This window comes from Pyrgilauda ruficollis, unplaced genomic scaffold (assembly GCF_017590135.1).
Source record: "Pyrgilauda ruficollis isolate IOZ18807 unplaced genomic scaffold, ASM1759013v1 scaffold11, whole genome shotgun sequence".
Lineage (NCBI taxonomy): Eukaryota > Metazoa > Chordata > Aves > Passeriformes > Passeridae > Pyrgilauda > Pyrgilauda ruficollis.
The window spans coordinates 11121955-11142783 of record NW_024509210.1 but is presented as its reverse complement, the minus strand read 5'-3'; the positions used below and the strand labels follow the sequence as shown (position 1 = coordinate 11142783).

Sequence of the window (20829 nt, the reverse complement as noted above, 5' to 3'; positions counted from 1 at the left end):
TACCATGCTTTGCAGGCCTGTAGGTCTAACATGGGAACTACTGGATAGTTAGCAAGTTGTTTTAAAAATTTGGAATTTAGTTTAAGTTATAGCTCCTGAAACATGATTTTCAGATGTGGGAAGTGAACTGTTTTGTACACAAACAGAATGGATGCAAGAAAGGTATTGCAGCTTAAAGTGCTCACAGAACCTTGTCTTGTCTGGGACCAAGAGCAGCTGCTTCAGTAGATGAGACAGAAATCAGTACCTGTTGCTGATAAAGCTTTTGCTTTTCAATATTAATATTTTAAGAAACGGTATTTAGAGATGCTTCTGGCAGTATTTCGTGTTCAGAGACTTCTTTTTTCCAAACCATGGTGAAAAAAAAATAGTGCAGATAGCCCTCAAAGGTACTTTGTGAAAATGTAGGTATTCTGAGAAAGCCAGCTTGCTGCTTCTGTCCTTCCTAAGGCTGGAAATGGACTGGGACCAGGACAGTGGATCCGTACTGAAGGTCGTGGCAGCTTCACTTCTCAGTAAAATTTGCCCCTCTCTCCTGGTAACCCTGTAATTACTTACATGTTGTTTCTGTTAACAGGATAACAGATCTAATTTTTGGGTATCATGTATAAGGATGTGTTTTCTGGCAGGTGTTAAGATGATGTTGAGGTGGTTCTGAAAAGGCATGGTGAGGCAGTTGCAAATGGGAGCAGTTGAGGTTTTTGGTTTGCTAGTAAAATTTCCTGGGAGAGTGTGTGAAACTTTTAATTTCTTTTAATGTGTGCATAACACTTAATGAGATAGCACTTAAGACTGTAATTGTGTGTACACAGCTAATGCCTAACAGTTTTCAGACAATCTGTTTAAAACCTCAGAGTACTATAGCAATGCAAATAGGAATCTGCTTGCTTTGAGTGGGATTTATAGTTTTGGGTAACTTTGCATACTCAAAAATAAAGTAAAATAAAACTTTTCAGGACTTAATGTGACTTCTTTGGAGGTGGGATATTAGAACATACTAAATGCTTTAAGAATTGCATGGTAACTATAAATATATTCAAAAAAGCGTATAAATTCCACAAGTGCAGAAACTACATAAGAAGAAAAATTGGTTTGAGCCTTAGTTCTGGACAAGTTCTGGTATAAGGTAACAGAAATCCAGCTGAATTTTTACCAGGGATTGATTTTGTGCAGGGACAAAGCCTATTAGTTTCTCAGAATGGATAGGTGTGAGTCATTAAAATAAACAAAATAATTTACTGGTTGCATAAATGACTTCTAAGTCTTTGCTTAAACATGGACACTGCACTAGTTTAACTAACTGCTAGCACGATGTTGTTACTTCCGAATTCGTGATGATATGAAAGGTGTCCTTGCCCATGGCAGGGCACTTGGAGTTAGATTTTTGTTCTTTCTAACCTAAACCATTCATTCTAATTCTTTATTTTTTTTGTGGAGCAGTCAGAATGCTGAATATGTAAAGACTGAGCAGTAAGGATAGTGGGTCCTTAATATTTCACAATGTGTAAACTATGTCAAATAGTTAAAATGCTTTGGGGTTTTCTCGGGGCTCTGGGGTGGTTTTTTTCAGTTGGATAAATTACAGAACACTTATTGAAGGCACTAAACAAATATTTTTTTATGCTTAGTTTTTATCTGTAGCACAAACTTTTATTAAACATGGTTTTTATTCTTGTGTTCTTTAGTGACTGAAATAATGAAGCTATAAACAAACTTTAGTGTACACACATTCATGTATTTTTAGTGAAAACTGTTTCAAGTGTTAGAATAATCACAATCAATTACTGTTTGGAATAATTTTGAAATTATAAATGCTGTAAAATTAGATTTTGGTGGTGTTTTTTGGTGATACAACATTGTCTTACAGTACATGGTTTTAACACTGTTTAGAGGATTGATGGACTGCAGTTGTATGAGTGATGTTTTGAGGGATTGATTGACTATGGCAGTGAATGTGTGATGTTTAAATACGTACAGTTCAATTTCTACTTGGAAAGTAAAATAAAAACCCCACTTGTTCATAGGCGCTGAGTTGATGGTCTGTTATTGCTCCATGGTGTGTCTATCTTAATTTTTTTAAAATCCAGTTTCCTGACTGCTCTTTGTGAAACTTAAATTTCTGAGTGCATGTTGGCATAAGGGATGAATTTTCTCTAAATTTGCTCTTACTGCAGTTGGGAATACAGTTATTAGAACAAGGCAGTCTGTTGAATTTGAATGTTCTGAATTGTTTTGCAAGTTGTCATTTACCTTATTCACAGAATTAAAGGGATGAAAAATTCTTCTCAGCTTATTAGTTCTGTTGAAGCAATAGTATGTTACTGGGTAAGAGATATTTAGACATGCCTTGTGAGACAGAGCAGACATCATACGCCTAAAGCTTTTGTAACACAAATATTAATATTAAATATTAACACCAAAAGTATTACTGGCTCATCTGGTACAAAATACTGCAGTGTTGAATAACTGACTTGAATAGAACTCATTCTGTAAGAGATGAAATGGTATTAACCTTCCTGAAGACTGATCATTGTTTTTCCAAATATATGTGGTGGCTATATTTTAGAAGATAAACTACTGATTAGAAAAATAGATTAATTTCTCTTAGAGCTCCCTTTGTTTAAAGTAGGAGATGCATTGCTGTTTGGATGACATTCTGCTGCTGTTAATCAACAGCTAAAAAATTGCACCAGCCCCTCTCGCCCCCCAAAATTAACCCCAAACGCCCTTAGTTTATGCTAATTGAGACAGTTGTGAGCCAGAACTAATACTACCAGTATGAATTCAGGCTTGCTCGGACTGTGCAAGCTAAAGCAAATTGCAATGATGTCTTGTTTACTGCGCTGACAGGAGTGTGTGTGTGTGTGCGTAACTTTCAGCAGTGGAGAGAACAGACCCTGTAATACAGTTATGAATGTAAATGGCTTCAAAGAATATACTGGAGCCTGTAAGCTTCTTGGAAACTTGAATATGAGGTGATAGGATTTGCAAGCTCGTTGTGATTAGTTTTGGTATGGGAACATCAGTCTTTGTAGCCCTGAACTGCCAACAACCTTTGTCCTTTATTTTACCTTCAGGAAAAAAAAGGGGGGGATGGGGTGGGGTCATGTTTGAAATAGGGAAGTAAATGAATGTTGGCTAATGGCCATGTCTTTTCCTAGAGCAAAAAAATATCTTGGAAAGATAGATGAGATTCTGGGCCTGGATTTGAATGATATGTGAAGCTTTGTAAATTATTTATCAGCACAAGCCTTTTTGAAATGGCTAAAGCACTGTTACATTGAAGGGAAAGAGCATGGTATGGTTGCCAAGAGGAGATTTTTACTGGATTCCGCTAAAAGAATAATCTGTCTTTTAAAATTATCTGTATTAAACTTTAAGTAGCAGTTAAGAAATGTCCACACACTGGTGCAAAATCTGTTTTAATAGCTCTGGACCCTTTTTCTACTGCTGATTATTAACATAGTTTGTGTATTTTGGGCTTTTTGTTAGTATCATTTTGCTCCAGTGACATATCTGATGAAAGCAAAATTCTGGGAAAGATCTGTTGAATTATATCTGACCGACAAGAATAGTAACTAATTAATTCTTTCTTATTTTATTTATATATATGTTCTTTTTATCAAGTGAAAAGTTCTGCAAGTAGTTGGTATAACCCTTTCCACCTATAGAAATATGGATGATGTTCAATGACATCCTTCTAAAACTGACAGCACCAATAATGCAGATGCACAACCATTTTTGGAAGCTGCTTTATAACTTAAATGGTTGTTTTTATCCAAGTAGCAAGTTCATATTTCAGCTAACCATATAACCCATAATGGAGACCTCAGTAAGACAAAAGACTGCAGATGATGTTTGTTCCTATTGGTTATAAGGTGGTTACAGCACTTCCCTTTTGTAGGTGATGGAAGAGAACACACATCTCCTTACTTATGAAAAGTTCAGCTCTGTTTATATTTTATGTATATTCTTTGGGGTATACAAGTATGTCAATATTTCAGTAATTGGATTGTGAAGAGTTGAACAGTGAGCAGACCTGCTGAGGTCTAAATTTTCAGAGAAAGTACGGTGCCCTGGGGTATGTTTATATGGAAGTATGTTTATGTGTGCTCCTCTTCTATGGCTAGGACAAACTTACTTTCCTGGTGTCAGCATTCTTCATGCTGCTTGACTTAAAATGATCATAAAGCTTAATAACATAAAAGTAGTTTCAATATTTCTGTGTTATATTGTGTTGAGATATAAGGGCATATCACCATGGAACGAATTCTTTCACAAGAATACCCTTAAAAACAAGCATTCCCCTCTTCCCAGATCTGTAATGGAATACAGATTTATAGGTCAAGTGAAGATAGCCTGCCAGCTTTCAAAGTATTGTAGCATAAAGTGGAAATGGAAAATGAAGGTAAAGCCAATAAATGATTGCTTTGATATGTTAAACTAGCAGCATTGCCTACCTGAGTCTGGAAGCTGTGAATTCACAAAAGAAACCATTTTAATCTGGGTTATTGTGATACTCTCTGCTAGAAGGTACTCTGTTATTTGACTATCCCATTTGGGAGAAATGGTTGTATATAATTTTATTTGTTAGAGACCTGTTTGAAATTACTTCAGTGTAGTCATTAATACATTAATATTTTGGATGTTGCAGGTTAGTGTTTTCTTAAAAGCTCTAAAATGTAATGCAGAAACTATATAATAAATCTTCTCTGATCATTTGTTATGTAATTGATAAGGAAGATGGGAAGTAAAATTTGTATCAATTCTGAAGTAATTCTCTAAAGAGTTCTGTGTATTGCTTCTAGACATTGAAAGATTTGCATGTTTTTTATTATGAATGTCTATCAAAGCTGATGGGACTCCTCAGACTGTCATGGATAACTCTTGATCTGTTAAATCCAGTGCTTTTACCCTAAAATGGTAGTTTCAGGGAAGGGTATGAGTTGTACTGAATTTCCAAGTAATAAAGTATGTCTTGAATTTGAGTTTTTGTCTTGTGTAAAGGAACTCTATTTGTCTGTAATAAAGACTAGTTTACATCTTGATCTTTGAGCACTGTTGCATTTGAAGAACAAGCAATTGTGTTCTGGAGTTGCAATTGTGTGCAAGAATAGTGTCTCAAGTTCTAATTTTTCCTTGTTTTTGTTAACACTACTCTTGTATTGGAGGCATTTACATGGGTTAATATACAGGGTTGCTTATTATGGGCCAGCTTGAAGTTTATGAAGCATGTTAAGATGAAAACTTTGTAACAAAGTTAGTAAAGTGGAGATTTGCCTTGCCAATTAGTGTGTACTACAGCAAAATACAAAGTAAAAGCCTTGGAGGCTGGTGGGTTTTGGTTTAGGGTTTTTTTTGTTAGCTAACTGTCTGTTTATTTTTAAATCTAGCCACGAGCTGATCCCATCCCAATATGTAGCTTTTGCTTGGGAACGAAAGAATCAAATCGTGAAAAAAAACCAGAAGAGCTCTTGTCTTGTGCTGATTGTGGCAGCAGTGGTAAGTTGGCTGAATTTACAAATACTAGAAATGTTTATGTTTTAGTATGTCTTCTAAAAAATATTTTAAACTTGTAAACCTTATCCTCTCTTTGATCAAACATAGATCAAGAACTGAATCCAGAGGGACAGAAGAATTTGTTGTTGTTTTTCTTGGTTGGTTTGTCAGTTTTGTTTTTGTTTGGTTTTTTTAAACTAGAATTTTGTCATCTTTATAATTAGGATAATTACAAGTGAGAGATGTGAATTCATCTTTATGTCAAAGTACAGATCTGATGAGTAAATTAAGAGGGGGAAACCACACTTTTACAATACAAGAATTTGGTTATTGTTTGGGATCTGTGTTGGCTCTGAAGACTCAGTTTTGCATTGTGACATCAAATGATCAAGAATTTTGCTTGCACAGATTTTCAACATTTCAGAAGCTGAGGAATAATCACAGTAATAAAGACTATGTAGCAGTCTTTGCTGCTGTACATCTTGTGTATCCAGTTCATTTTTTTATAAAATTATTGTGTTACTCAAGAGGGAATTTCAATGATATTTAAGGTAACATACCACCTGAGTTGGGCAGCTGGTTACTTGTCAGGCACAAGATAATGACACCACTGATTGCAGGTACCTTACTCCTGCATGTTGCAGCAGCTCTTGCAGACTGTGGCTGTTCCTAACGCTGGTGCTTCTCTTCTCTGTGGTGACCAGTGCTGGGGCCCGAGGCAACAGCCTGAGCTTGTGTCAGGGGAGGTTTGGGAAAAAGCTTCTTCACCCAGAAGGTGGTTGTGCACTAGAACAGGCTCCCCAGGGCACCAAGGTTGGCAAAGCTCAAGAAGCATTTGGACAATGCTCTCAGGGCACGTGGTGTGACTCTTGGGGATGCCTTGTGAAAGGTCAGGAGTTGGACTGGATGGTCCTTGTGGGTCCCTTCTAGCTCTGGATATTCTGTGATCCTGTGCACCTGGAGTCCATGAGTATCATCGTTTTGTAGGTATGCTGCTGGTAGCTATGGCAGTTCTCAGGTCAGGTTACATCATTACTTGAGTAAAAATAAAACACTATGGATAAAAACATGTTTTCAGTTAATCAGGATATGTTATTGATTGTCTGCTTCTCAATTGGCATCCTGATAGTTGCTTTGTATTTTAGCCAGTGTATTTTTTAATATATGTTAGTCAGTTATTATCCTCTGAAATAAGAAGATTACTTTTTTAACCCAGTATGCCAACAGCAAACCTCATAAATATAAATTGTCTTGCTTTAGTGGTTTATAGGTTATAGGTCTCCTCTGTTTTCAAATCTGTTTTGTGATATTTGTAATATTAATACTTGGTTAGACTTTGGTGCAGAGTTTACATTTATCAGGTGAGCTGAGCTATCAGCTACTCTTCTATTGTGTAACAATTCCCTGGTGGGTCTTAAGACACTTTAGAACTGGAAGTCTTGACTTTCATGGATCAGCTTCTATTTGAATTAACACCGATACATTCTCTGGCTCATTAAGACTAAATTGTCTTTAATTAGTTCCTCAGATGTATTAGATGTAAGGAATGAAATGGTGAGACTGCCAATCAGTTTGCTGGATGGTTAAACTTCAGCTACTGATGCCTAACTAAAATAAAAACTGATTTCACTGCAATTTATAAATAACAAAACTTCACTCAAGTGGAGTTTTATTGTAATTGGATTTGCAATTTTGCACATTGCAGTGTATCTCAAAGCTGGTCTTGCTGTCTAACAAATAGAAAAGAAATTGCATGTTGTGCACAGCAAGCAAATTGTTCAGTTGATCAGAGATTAAATTGCAGTGCCCACTACTGGCATGCCTGTTTTCCCTTTTTGTTTTTGTGTCAAGTCTCTTTTGTCTTTTCAGGTAGTGCTTCTGGATTCTGAAAGCAGAAACTAGCTGGATAACTAGCTGCACATTTTTGTGGTATTTGGGAGGAAAAATATTTGGGTAGTAGAAATGAAGTGCACACTATGTCAGTTGGCACAGAGGGTTTTCTCAAGAAGTAAGATGAGGGATGTCAGATGTGAGAAAACAAATCCCATTACAGAAGCAGACATAGTTCCTCTTGGTTTTGATTGGGTTTTGTAATTTGGGGTTTTTTTTCTCTCCTGCTTTTTCCCTATCTCTTGATTTTGAAAAATCAATATACTTGAGAACTGGAATTGAACTCTGCTTCTGTTTTTCCAAGCAAGATGTGCAGAAGCAATTAAAGATTAATGCTGCTGACAGATTTTTATAAGGGTTTGAAGTTGTAGAATGAGGAGGGAAAAAAATTGAGTGACTGGAGAATTATAATAAATGTTTTTTTTAGAGGGGCAAAATAGCAAAAAGTAGAATACTTATGGGTATTCTCCTTCCAAATTGTATGTTATCTTGAGGAGGCAAGAAGGTTACTGGTCAAAGACAGGTAGAAAAGGCTGGAGAGCAGAGCAACAGAGAGACACTGGACTCAGGTCAGAAGGAATAGGGACAGAAAACATTTGGAAAGAACTGGGCAGAGATGGCTTTCTAAATGACATTTAGGGTATGCTTTAGTAATAATGGAGTATAGAAATTGTCTTAATTATTGCTGTCTGTGTAAGGATATTGGGTTAGTTGAATAAAATGAACTGCATAGAAACCTGTAGGTGGAAGAAACTGGTACATCCCCAAGGCAGGTGCACTGACCATCTCTGCTCATAGCTAGTCTCCCTAAACAATAATAACAACACTTTCTACCTAAAAGATTAGCAGACACAAGTTGAGGGGTTTTTTTTGATGAATTATCTTACACAGTAGTTCCCAGCATTTGTGTTTAAGTTAAAAATAACTGGAGATATTAGCATAACTAATTTAGCACTGTGTTTAGTCACTGATCTAATGCTTGTTCTTTTGAAATACTAGCTTTTTCATCAAATCCTTTAATGAATAAAAGAGGCTGAGCTTTGTGAAGAAGACACAAAAGTGGGCAGGTTTAAGAAATTACCTTCAATCACAAAGGAATGAGACTCGCTTTTGACTTCCTGATCTTGCCTATTTCTGCCACGTCAGTGTATCACAAATCTGAACTGTTTCTAACATGGATGAACAAATTTTGAAGTGTTTCATTTTAAAGTAGGCCTGTATATATTCCTGGTGAAATCTTTCAGCTTGCAAAGGTCTAAATTTGCAGTAATTTGGTAAACTTGTTTGATACATTAAAATATTGATGCTACTGAGTTTTAAAAGAAACTCACCTGGTAGAACCAGGAGAAATTGCCAGTTTAATCAGTTCAAACTAGTGTTGGAAATCTCTTGGAATTTTGTCAGCTTCTAGATACGGAAAAGATAGTATGTTTGTAATTCCAGTTTAGATTAGTTAGAGCTGAAACGCTGCAAATTTGGAAGCCCAAAACATGCTTTCCTTCAGCTTTCAAATTATAAAAAAAAAGCTAGCTGTAAAATCAGTGAAGGGCACTGTAACTTCAACTGACTATTGAAATCTGTTAAACTACAAATCTGTATAACTGCTATGAATGTAGTTAAACAGAGTTCCTTTTAAAACTAAAACTTGTTGGTTACCACTTAATGTCTGGTAGGCATTACCCCATACATGTTACTGCTATATTTGCACTTTTTTTTTATACTTTTTTTATACTTTTTTTTTTGCACTTTTTTTTTATATTTGTCAGTTTGTGTCTAAAATGAATAGTTTAAGTATTATCAGCTATTAAAGAACCATACCATATGGTATTTTGAAGTCTCAAAGTTCCTGTGCTGTCTCTGCTGGTGCATACCTAGAAAAGATGGTGAAACAAGTATAGCAAATCCATGGCGATGGTTCCCATTTGCACCCTTCCAGTTCTAGTTACTTCTGGCTCAAGGATTTGGAATTGTAGGCATGTTTAATACCAGTGGAATATTTTTCTTGAATTTTTGTCTGATAATAAAGTCTAGGGATTAAAGAAATGTATTAAGCTGTGTAATTGCTTCAATGAGACATGTTTCATTGGTAGATAAGAGATACAAAGTAACACAGTTATGCTTAGTTTGTTCAAGCAGTGGGTACCTACCAGTGAGAATGGATGTTCCATATGTTTATACATCACAGTTATTTACATGAAACACCATTAAAATCAACAGTTTGAACTGCAACTTACCTGCTCCTTGAAATAAATAACTTCTGTGCAGGGTAGGTAACTGGAATTAAATACACTTACATGGAGTGATTGATTTATGACTAGGCTTTAATGTGTTAATAGGGCTGTTAAGTCATAAGTTGATAAAATAAGTCTTTATGTGATATTGATTAGTAATATCAGCCTCTCTAGGGGATTTCATTGAAGGGAACAGTATCTCATTGAACTCACCTCTGCTGTTACAGTATATTTGTCACATTCTTGAAAGAGCATACTCAATTTTAACCCCAAAAAATGTTCATATATCTTAAACTGTATGCAAAGAATAAAATGGTGATGCTTTTTCAATATTTTTCTGAAACTACTCTTTGAATTTATTATTGATTGCTCCTTCCTAATAGATTATATGTCTGCATTTTATTTTGAGAAAATGCACAATTCAAGTTGTATTTCGAAGCTTAACAATAAAGTGGTTTAAGCCTTGGATGAGGAGAATAAAAGGAAATAAAATCTGAAATTGTCACTTATTCAGGTGACTTTTGTATTTCTCCACTTTGCCATTAATGCCTCAGTCCATTAGACAAAAATAGCAAATGCTCATAGATTAGATTGTATTTTTATTTGTGGTGTTTTAGCTCAGTCCTGGACTGAGAGACAGTTGATGGAGAAAGTCTGAATCACTGTAACTACAGCATTACCTAGAAGAAAGCACTCATTCCAACTCTGACAGTGAGAAGAAAGCACCTTTGATGCAAGCCGCATCGCTGCAGCCATCTAGAAGTCCAGCATGGCATCAGGGATTCTTCTGACAACTTCTGTGTTTATGTTCATGACAGATAATCTCTGAGTATAATACTATCATAAAGTGTTTCCCTGGGAATGCTTATCCCTTCCTATATAGCAGCGCTTTTATCTTTTCTGGATTAGGGCTGTGCTCCGAGGTTGTTGAAGACATGAAAAAAATCACTGCCAGTGTTGCCTCAGGTGTTGGATGTGTTCAGTTGCCTGGTATCTTCTGTTAATTGGAGAAGTCGTGTAGGCCTTCAAGACTACTGTGAAAAGAGGATGGTCCTGCTGAGGAATTTTTGTGTTTTGTGGGAGGTGGTAGTTCAATACTTCACACCCACCCTCTCAATTTTAAACCTTGTATTGTAATATATTTTCCTTATGCCAATTGCCAGATTCTTTTTTTTCCCCATTTTATTACTCTGAAATTGTTCTCTGTTTATAATTAAGTAATAAGTTGAAATAAAAAAACACATGTAGTTTGGCTCTTCATTTTCTCTGGTAGATACTTAGTATAGTTAGAAAAATAACTAATGCAGTTTTATCTGAAGATTTTCTCTGCTATGAAAGGAGAATGTGGTCAAGTTTATGAATATGTTTTTTTTGAGAACCAATGACAGTTTAATATGCCATGGAAATAACCTAGTGAAAATAAAAAGTTCAGTTTTAGGTGCTTATGTAGACCATTCACTGGTGTCAGTTAAAGTCAATTTTCTGCCTGTCTTCATGAATGGGTTTCATGACAATTATTCTGTGTATTTGTATGAAGTAGAGGAGTTAAATAATGTGTTGCAAAATTCTGAAAGCAGCTGGTACTTGCAGGGTTCTGGTGGTGCTGGCTACATCCTCCTGAACTTTAAAATCAGTCTAAACAATCTTAAATCTCAATCTCTCCATAATATTTTGGTGTTTTTTAGGACATCCATCATGTTTGAAATTCTGTCCTGAGTTAACAACAAATGTGAAGGCATTGAGGTGGCAGTGTATTGAATGCAAGACATGCAGTGCATGTAGGATCCAAGGCAAAAATGCAGTAAGTTAGACTTGTTCAGTGTTACTTGACTTCTCTTTGTTCATAGTAGCTTTATAATTAGCACATGTCCAAATGCAAATAATTGGTGTACAACTTCAAGCAATGCTGTATTAAGTCTCTTTTTTCCTTTTCCCTTTTCTCCACCCCCTCATCCCTGCCCCCCCAGGATAACATGCTTTTTTGCGACTCCTGTGATAGAGGGTTCCACATGGAGTGCTGTGACCCGCCACTATCCCGAATGCCAAAAGGTGATCTAAAAAATCCTTTCCATGAAAGTACCTTCATTTGCAGTCATGTATTAAGTGACCAAAACCTGTTGAGCATGCTGTTTTCATTTTTCTTTTCAATGATAAATAGTATGATTTCATTCATATCAAAGGAAATTTTACTTGTCATTATATGAGGGGTTTTTTCCTCAGGAAAATAATAAAGGTCTACATATAGTTCCCCAGATGTATTCACTGTGTAATGAATTGTTGCTCTGTTTATTGAAGGTAAAATTTTAGAAAGGCTGTTCAAATGCTTGGAGTATATACACTGACAAAGAAGTTCTTGGAACATGTAGAAGAGCCTCTTCTTCCTGCCTTTTGTAGGAGTAATTGGAAAAACAGGCAAACAAAGCAAAATGCATGTGTTTTCAGGTTCTCTGATCTCTAGATTTCTTAGCTATGGCACCTCTCACTTTTGCTCTTACATCTTTATGGTTTTCCCTATTTAATCTTAAAGTTACATTAAAAACTTTCTTCAGTTCCTCCCCTGCCAGTCCCCAGCCTTATGTACAATAGATGTTTGGCTATCTAATGTTAAAAATATGCTAAATTCAAGTTGCATATTAAAACAAATATACCATAGATGTGAAGAAGTGTATTTAGCATGCTCTACCCTAGTGGCCTTGTAACACACACTTAAATTTTTTACCCTGTCTTAATTCTGTCTGGAGAAAAATCTAGGTAGTATAAGGAGGGACAAGCTAGAACAGAAATTCTTCTAGGAACCTAATTGCTCATAATCTTTTCTGTGATTCTTGTTGCCTCTTGTATCCTCCTTTCCATGAGCACTTTGCTTTTAAAAATTAGATAGAGGTGGATCACTTTTTTGCCCACTTTCCCTTGCCTGTGTCCTGTTCAAGAGATAATTTGCTGACTCTATATACTTGGTATGTGTCTTGGTACACACCTGCAGTACAGATGAGATAAACTGTGTGCAACTAAACTCTTTTTCCTTTATATAGGGATGTGGATTTGCCAGGTCTGTAGACCAAAGAAGAAAGGAAGAAAGCTGCTTCATGAGAAGGCTGCACAAATAAGGAGACGATATGCAAAACCTATTGGACGACCGAAAAATAAATTAAAGCAACGAATGTTGTAAGTTTCTCTTGGTTTTTATTTCTTTAGATGTTTCTGAGAATGTAGTCAGATAAGAGTTTGGTATAGGTTTAAGCACCGTTTGTAACTCTGTTTCAAATAGGGGAAAATAGATAATGAGTGATTTTGTATGTGCCTTTCAGCCCAATGTTCAATAACTTCTAAATTATAGGAGGTGCTTTTGGTGTCATGTTAGGTGGTGATAAAAAATTACTGTAACTTAATTTTTCAGGTCCTGTAAGTTTTTATCAAAAATTGTACCTATAGCAGATGCAAATAAACTTCTGTATAATAACATATGCCACGGCTGTCTTTTAAGTGTAGCTTCAAATACTTGTAGTACCTACAGAAGACAAAGTGGATAATATCAAGCTGGTTATATACAACTTCAGGAGATGGTTCTGGTCAAAGAGCTGTTTGAAAACTGTATAAAAATTGTTTTTTGTTTTATTAGTTAATATCAGTTCACAAAACCTGTTCCAAAAAGCAAATTATAGAAGTAACAAAGAAGTTCTGGTTTCTGTGGTACTCTAGAAAAGATCATTACTTGAATTCTGCTGTTCACCTGCTACCAGTTACTAGGAAAAGAGATTGCAATTCCTCTTGCTTCTCAGGACTGTGTTTATCTAAAACAAGAGTGTGCTGTAATTTTTTTTTAGCATCTGTCTCCCCAGAAAACACTGTAGTTGGACATTGTGAGTCTTGGTTAGAGGAGTATTTAAGTAGCGTTCAAATACTGAGTTGACATTACACTGAGTGTTAAATAGGAACGGATTCTGTGTCAGCTACAGTAGTATGTTGCCCTCCATCACATGTTCCTATCCAAGTACACCTTTTTCCCCCCTATTTAAGCATTATTTGACTGTTTGGCTATGTCAGCTGAGCAGCTGAAAAGCTTTTTGACTCTACCAACTACTCAGTCTTTACATTGTTACATTCTTCTCTACAGTGTAAAAACCTGTCTTGTATTATTCAGAGTTGCATGGGAGCTGCTGTAAAACTTTGCATTTTGCAAAAAAAGGATTTTTGAAGCCACATGTGAAAAATTAAGGAAAAGTACTTGCAGTATAGTGCACTAGTCAAGTTGATTACTTGATGCTGTGCATCTTGCTATATTCTCTTTTGCCTTTCTCTCTGCCAGGATCTTTAATCTTGCCTTTTTGGTTCTTGTCCTAAAGTTCAGTGTATGTTGCTCTAGGAAAGTAGTTCAGGACAGGACTAAAGTATGACACTACATGAAAGTAAAACATGTAGTTGTACTGGCTGGTGAGACCATGCTGTTAGACTGGGTGAAACATTGTACTTCTCTGTTCTCCTCCTGAATAAATAGCTTAGGAATTTGAAGGTCATTGAAATTTCTATATATCATTGTGTGTGCATAATAAAAATATTCCCTATATCTCTAGCTATGCCTTGGGCTTTAGTTGTACCCCTGGTTGTATTTATCCTTTGAAAACACATAAACCTTCAGCTGGAGGTTAGGGCTCTCTTGTGGTTCAGGAGTGATACTCCCCAGCTTAATGCTACTGCTGAGACTCTCTGCTTTCTTGCTTCCCCCCCGCCAGTGGCTGGAGAGGAGAATTGAAGGTACAAAAAGTAAAGATCCAGGCCAAGATAAGAACAATTTACTGGAAACAGGAGTGAGAAAAGAAAGCAAACAGTCACAGCTACAGTACCAATAACAAAGTGTACAAGACAGGCAAAACAATTCACATGTGATTATTTGAAATGGTATTACCCAGCTGCTCCCCACTTACCTGACTGCAATGAGCCCCTTCTCCCTGGAAGAGAGTCCCTTTCCCTGCCCGTGAGGTGGTACACAATAACCACTGGGTCCTGGACATGTTCCCCTTGGCTACTGCAAAAATTAACCCTGCCCTGACCAGAACCAGGACTGGTTCTAATACAGTCCTGCCATCTTTCTTCTCTGCAGACATGCATGTTTGGCTTCCCAGTGGGTGGATTTAGCAGCAATGTACCCCCGGACACTAATTCTGCTTCTCCTCCTTCCTCATACATGTAATAGAAAGGTTGGAAATGTTATGAGGGTTTTCCTGTTGTGTTTTGCTGTTGAGATGTTGAGCTGCAACTTGTATAGCGAACGTTATGCTAAAGGATGCAGAAGTTCTTTTAGTATTATATGAAGATTATTAACATTTTCAGAAGGGTTTTCTTTGTAGCATGTGAGCTGCATGAGCATGTTACAGGGAAGCACTTCATAAAATAAATATTTGCAGTACTGCCAGCACATTTCTATTACTTCAGTGTCTTATATATAAAAACAAAGTCATCTTGTTTTGGAAAAATAGTGATTAGAGATTGTTGTATCGTTAGAATCAAAGAAGAGATTCTTTGGCATGAAATCCTATTTAAAAGTGATTGTGGGGTATGGAAGACAATAGTGTCAAACATAAAAAGTGTGTAGTCACATGAAATACAGGAAGGTTAGCCAATGCCATTTAGTCCTTGTATGGTACAAAGAAAATCTTTCCAGTGGTACTGGAATAATTTTTTGCCTGTTGACCATCTGTAGGAAGCCCTTCACAGGCAAATTACTGTGTAAGATTAACTTAAACCAGGTGTGTGCTGGCCTCTGGCACTGCTGGTGGTTACCACATCTGGCACTGAGAATAGGTCTTGGGATAGACTTATGCGTATGATGCCAAAGGATTCAAAAGATTTAGAAGTCCTTGGTTTTGTTGCCTCTTAGGAACTAAGCAAATTTAAGGATGTGTGGGTGGAAGAGGGGCTGGTTCTTAGGCTGGTGGGCCCTTGGAGGTCAGGAACCAGATGGTAGCCCTCGGTTGCTGAATCCCTAATTAGAAGTAACCTGTTGCAATTAATTACTTCAGCATCTCAATTAAGAGGGTAGAAATCTGTGGAAGAAAACTTTCTGCTGCAAAGTAAATAAGCTAACTTCAAAGAGCAGGATGGAAAAGGGAATGAAAGAAAGCATGTGATACAACTGTGTAGCTTTGTTTGGCTTTGTAATTTAATTGTCTGTCCTGATAACTCTTTCTTTTACTGCAGATATTTTCAAAAGTTCTGTTTCTTTATGCTAGAATATACTACTCTGCAGTGTAGTTCCTCTCTTCAGTTATTAGCAACTAGTTAAAACTGTAATTTTGTTCTCACAGATGTTGGCTTTCAGTATGCCCTTTTTCTTCCTTATTTAAATAAGATTCACCACTCTGTTTTTTCCTAACACCTTCTGTGTTAGGCCTGATTCGTTCGTGGCTTGTCTGCAAATGCACCTTGGTTAGTCTTGCTCTTTCCTTTCCTTTGCTATTTTTGTTTTTTGCTCTTTTTAGAATTTCTAAAGAGACCTTCTTTAGTTTTGTTGTAATGCTCTTAATAAACTACCTTATTTGGCTTTTAGGTCTTTGATGGTAACTTTTGCTGTCACGTTTTACATAATCCAACAAGAGTGTGGGGAAAAAAAAGCAGTTTCTTGAAGACTGACTGTTTGCTTTGAAGGATTAATAGACTTTCTCTACAGTTTAAGCAAATGTAGTCTGAAGTTTAACTGTTTTGATATCATATTAACGCTTAAAACATTCATCTTCTCTGTGTGTACAATAAACTCTATGGTGATGGAGCAGTTGTTTGTACAAACATGATGTAATGATATTTTTTCCAGAGAGGCACACTTTGGCTATGCCTAAAAGTATATGAGAAGGCTGTATACAGGGAGATCTTGCTATGCCAGCACTTTATGTATATCTGTGGACTGTCTTTTAAAGATGGGATGGGGAACAAAAAGGACAAGGGGAAAAAAAGATTGATGTTATGTCATAGTGTGAAATGTATTTCCAAAATGTATGTGTATTTAAATTTCTTGAAATATTTTTAAGTACAGTGGCCCAGGTAACTTGTAAAACTCTAGTGCTATTTGACAGTAAAGATTTTGAATGCTAATTTTTATTTTTCGAATTTTTGCATAGGTCTGTAACCAGTGATGAAGGATCCGTGAATGCATTCACAGGAAGGGGGTCACCTGGTAGGGGTCAAAAGACTAAAGTCTGTACCACACCTTCATCTGGTCATGCTGCATCTGTGAAGGATTCAAGCAGCAGATTGCCTGTTACAGACCCCACTCGGCCTGGTGCCACCACCAAAATCACCACCACCTCCACCTACATATCTGCCTCTACACTTAAAGTTAACAAGAAAACCAAAGGTCTCATTGATGGCCTTACTAAGTTCTTTACACCATCACCTGATGGTCGCAGATCACGAGGTGAAATAATAGACTTTTCAAAGCACTATCGTCCAAGGAAAAAGGTCTCTCAGAAACAGTCATGCACTTCTCTTGTGTTGGCTACAGGTACCACACAAAAGCTAAAACCTCCACCTTCTTCACTTCTACCCCCAATCCCCATCTCTGGTCAGAGCCCCAGTTCTCAAAAATCCAGCACTTTGATTTCTTCTAACTCTCCCCCAAGTTCTTCCAGTCAGTCAAGCATACCCTCCTTTAGTAGCCTTCCTAGTAGCAGTCAGCTAAAGGGACTCTTTGATGGACTCTCTCATATCTATATCACTCATGAACAGTCTCGAAAAAAGAGTCACCCAAGCTATGCACCCTGCAAGCACTCGTGTAGTAAACCAGAGTTATCTTCCACATCAACATCTAATAGTCATTTCTGTGGAAGGAAAGATGTTAGGAGTAGGTTTGTGTCTCATGCCTGTGCCTCTGGATGGGGTGTGTCTAGAGGACGTGCTTTTAAAGCAATTGCTCACCTCAAGAGAACAGCTTTCTTTAAAAAGCACAGGATTCTAGGCAGATTAAAGTATAAAATGACCCCTCAGATGGGGACCCCCTCACCAGGGAAGGGGAGCTTGACAGACGGAAGGATTAAACCTGATCAGGATGATGGTAAGCAAAGGTCGAAGCGCCAAACAAACCTGCGTCCCGTCCAAAACCAAAATTCTTATCACATAGGTCTTAGCTATTTCTCTTGTTCTTATTTCACTTTCATACAAAAACAACAAAACTTTGACCTTTTATCTAATGCTGACTAAATCTCCAAAACATTTTTGGTTGTTGTTTTTTTTTTTTCCCCTGACTAATACCACACCACTTTTTTATTATTTTTGCATCTGTAGTGACACTAGGAGCCCCAAATGCCTTCATAATGTTGCTTATGGCTGTGTAGTACCGCATGAGTAGCCACTTGTCATGCCACTTCCTTGTTCCTCCCTGCCGTTCCTGTGGCAGTGGTGCTGTCATCATGATTGTGTGCTGTCAGTGCTTATAACGGTGGGCATTTCAATTCATTTCCCTCTGCTCCATTGCTTTTTCATGAACAGTTCCATCATACTACAGTCTCCACAACACTTGATCTCTACTGCTGTGAACTACCTTTTTATTACTTTTAGTTAAGAAAGAAATACTTTTAATTTATAATGTTTGAATGCAGACTTAGCTTAGCATTAATCTTCAGGTTTTAAGGGCAACTTTTTTTCTCTTGTGTTTATTTTTCGCCTTCCAGAGTATACTAGAATTTATCAGGTGGCATAGTTCTAACAATCAAATATGCTCCATTTCATGAGGTTCAAAACTAGTTTAGTAGAACTGGACTATAAAGGCTTGTACAGACAGACAAGCAAGTACCAAAAAAGAGCTTGTGCAGCAGCAAGCTACAAAAGAAGAAGGGGGGGGCGGGGGGTGAAGGGTTCACTTCTGTTGCTTAGTAATCCCAGATTTGGTTAAAATGGGGAGTTCTTAACAGCCATAGTTGCAATCCTGTTTAGTAGTATCACTTGGCTAATGTGCATGTAACCTTCATGTCTGAATAAACTTTTTGCTGGTTTTAAATAACAGATACTGAAATCAAACTAAGCATCAAACAAGAAAATACGGATGTATTTCTCTTGGGAAGCAAGGACACCGTTACACAGGAGGATTTGGAAGTGTTTAAGCAGGCCCGAGAACTTTCCATGGAGGTAAGAATCATGTTGCCAAAATACAGTTATTTCTGTAAATAAAAGCTGAGTTAATTTTCAGTCTCTTCATCTTCATTTCTAATATATTCCTTTTAATCTAATGCATCATGCTTGCTGTGAATTCTGTTTGGGAGACACTGTATATACAGAGAGGAGACAAGGCATCATGCTGGAATGGATCAGATGATAAGTGACACTTAAGATAGATTTTGGAAGATATACTTGAGCATTTTGGAAACAGGACTGCAGGATCAAACATAGCGTTTAAAAGTAGCTGATGTCCTGGTCAGGAGTAAGAGGATATTGGTCAGTAATGATTTTGCTCTGCAAATAAAGCAGATATTCTGAAAAGCTAATTTGGTCCCACAAAACACTGCTTTGTAGAAAACCAGATTTAGTGAGTCCATAAATTCATTTTACTTGATTAGTCACCACACTTTGAGTTTAAATACTGTAGACTTTATCTAGCAGTGATAATATTTGAGCTGAATCAGAGTGGTGAACCAGACTTTTACTTTTCTGTGTCTGTGAGAACCCGGGTCAGAAGGTGGGTGAATGTAATGTTTCAATTGCTGCTTTCTTAAAATGACATCATAAATTGTTGTACTTTTTTCAGTAATGGAAGTCAGTTTTTTTTCAGGTTTAGTCTACAAGAGCTCACATTACACAATGACTTTTTCACAGTCTTCTTTCACAGCATATTAACCAACAAATTCAAATTGAGTTTAAAAATTCAGTTTTATTATTAGCTTGTGTTTCAGCTTCCTCATGGAAATAGTTCGCACTACTTGCTTTATCTTTCATATATAGTTCCTAAAAATATTGGGTGGTAAGGTTTCTAAAAGTTGACATAGAAATTGCTTGTTTTTCCCCACCTTTCTTACTATTTTATGTTTTGCCATCCCTTTAGAGCCTAGCAGTCATTTTCTGATCAGCTTAAATGCAGTATTATAGCTGAAATCAAAGTGTTAGCATATTCTTGTCTCTTTGAGATAAATTCCAGTTACTCTTGAAGGGTTGTGCTGATAGCTTTTCTCTCATTATTTTGACAGAAGGACAGCTTTGAGGTTTGCACCAGAATTATAGGGATGTTGTCACGCTAGGTGCTGTGGAAGAATAGAATTTGAGGCTGTTGTGCCTCTTTGGCTGGGCTTTAGCTGTTTGTATTTTCTGTTTGCAAACTCCGTCCTCTGTCAGGGTTTAAAGAGCTTAAGCAACTGATTTGGATATTTCAGGTTTCTCGTGCTTTCAGTGGGTGAAATTGGTTATATGAAGCTAAAGTTTCTTCTACTTTTCTGTAACTAATACTTTCATTTTTTTTTAATTGCACCTGACAGAAAATTGGGTGTAAAAACACTGGTGAAACAGGTGGGCGATACCCTTCAGTGATTGAGTTTGGAAAATACGAGATCCAGACCTGGTACTCTTCACCTTACCCACAGGAATATGCAAGGTAGCAAGTTGTCAAGATTGCCATATGTAGTTGGCATTTTTTCTGATGTGAACATTACAACTTATTTTTACTCTTTTGTAACTGTTTATAATTTAAAGCTTTAAAAAGTAAATATGCTTTTGTAATTACAACTGAGAACAAGAATCTGTCATTCTTTTTAGCTAGTTCTAAATCAAAGATGCAATAAAAAGTAGTTTTCCTAGTCCTGTACAAATGTCAATGTGTAGCATGTATTGGTGTGGTTTCATTCAAGGTTTATTTTTGTGGTTGTTTTGTTGGTTTTGTTTTCACTTATTTGTTTGGTTTTGTCTGGGGTTTTTTTGTTTTTTTGTTTGTTTGTTTGTTTTTTCTTACACCATTGCAATGAGGTATGTCTGACTTCTGGCCCTTTAGACAAATTGCTTTTGGTTGTGGTCCAATGTTTGTTAACCTCCTTTTTTCTAAGGACCAGGGGAGATGTCATGCTAAATAAATGAAGTAAAAGTGGGCAAATTGTGGCAACAGCATCTCATTTCTGACCATCTTTGCAAGGGTGTACCTTGGAGTCCAGCAGAGAGCCTGGGCTAGTACATGTGCTCAGCAGATCTCTGCAGAGTTTTGTGTGTGCTGAAAATCAATGTTTTATTAATCCATTGTCTCTGTGGC

General features: G+C 36.8%; 1 protein-coding gene across 1 annotated transcript in view; it reads left to right on the top strand.

Moving 5' to 3' along the window:
* Positions 1–20829, top strand: part of KAT6B (lysine acetyltransferase 6B) — a 106915-nt gene that overhangs the window by 44162 nt on the left and 41924 nt on the right. Inside the window, exons 3-9 of the mRNA XM_041473720.1 lie at positions 5394–5502; positions 11306–11421; positions 11588–11669; positions 12653–12785; positions 16730–17112; positions 18610–18731; positions 20069–20184. Of these exons, the coding sequence (XP_041329654.1) occupies positions 5394–5502; positions 11306–11421; positions 11588–11669; positions 12653–12785; positions 16730–17112; positions 18610–18731; positions 20069–20184 (1061 nt within the window). The remainder of the gene's footprint in view (positions 1–5393; positions 5503–11305; positions 11422–11587; positions 11670–12652; positions 12786–16729; positions 17113–18609; positions 18732–20068; positions 20185–20829) is intronic.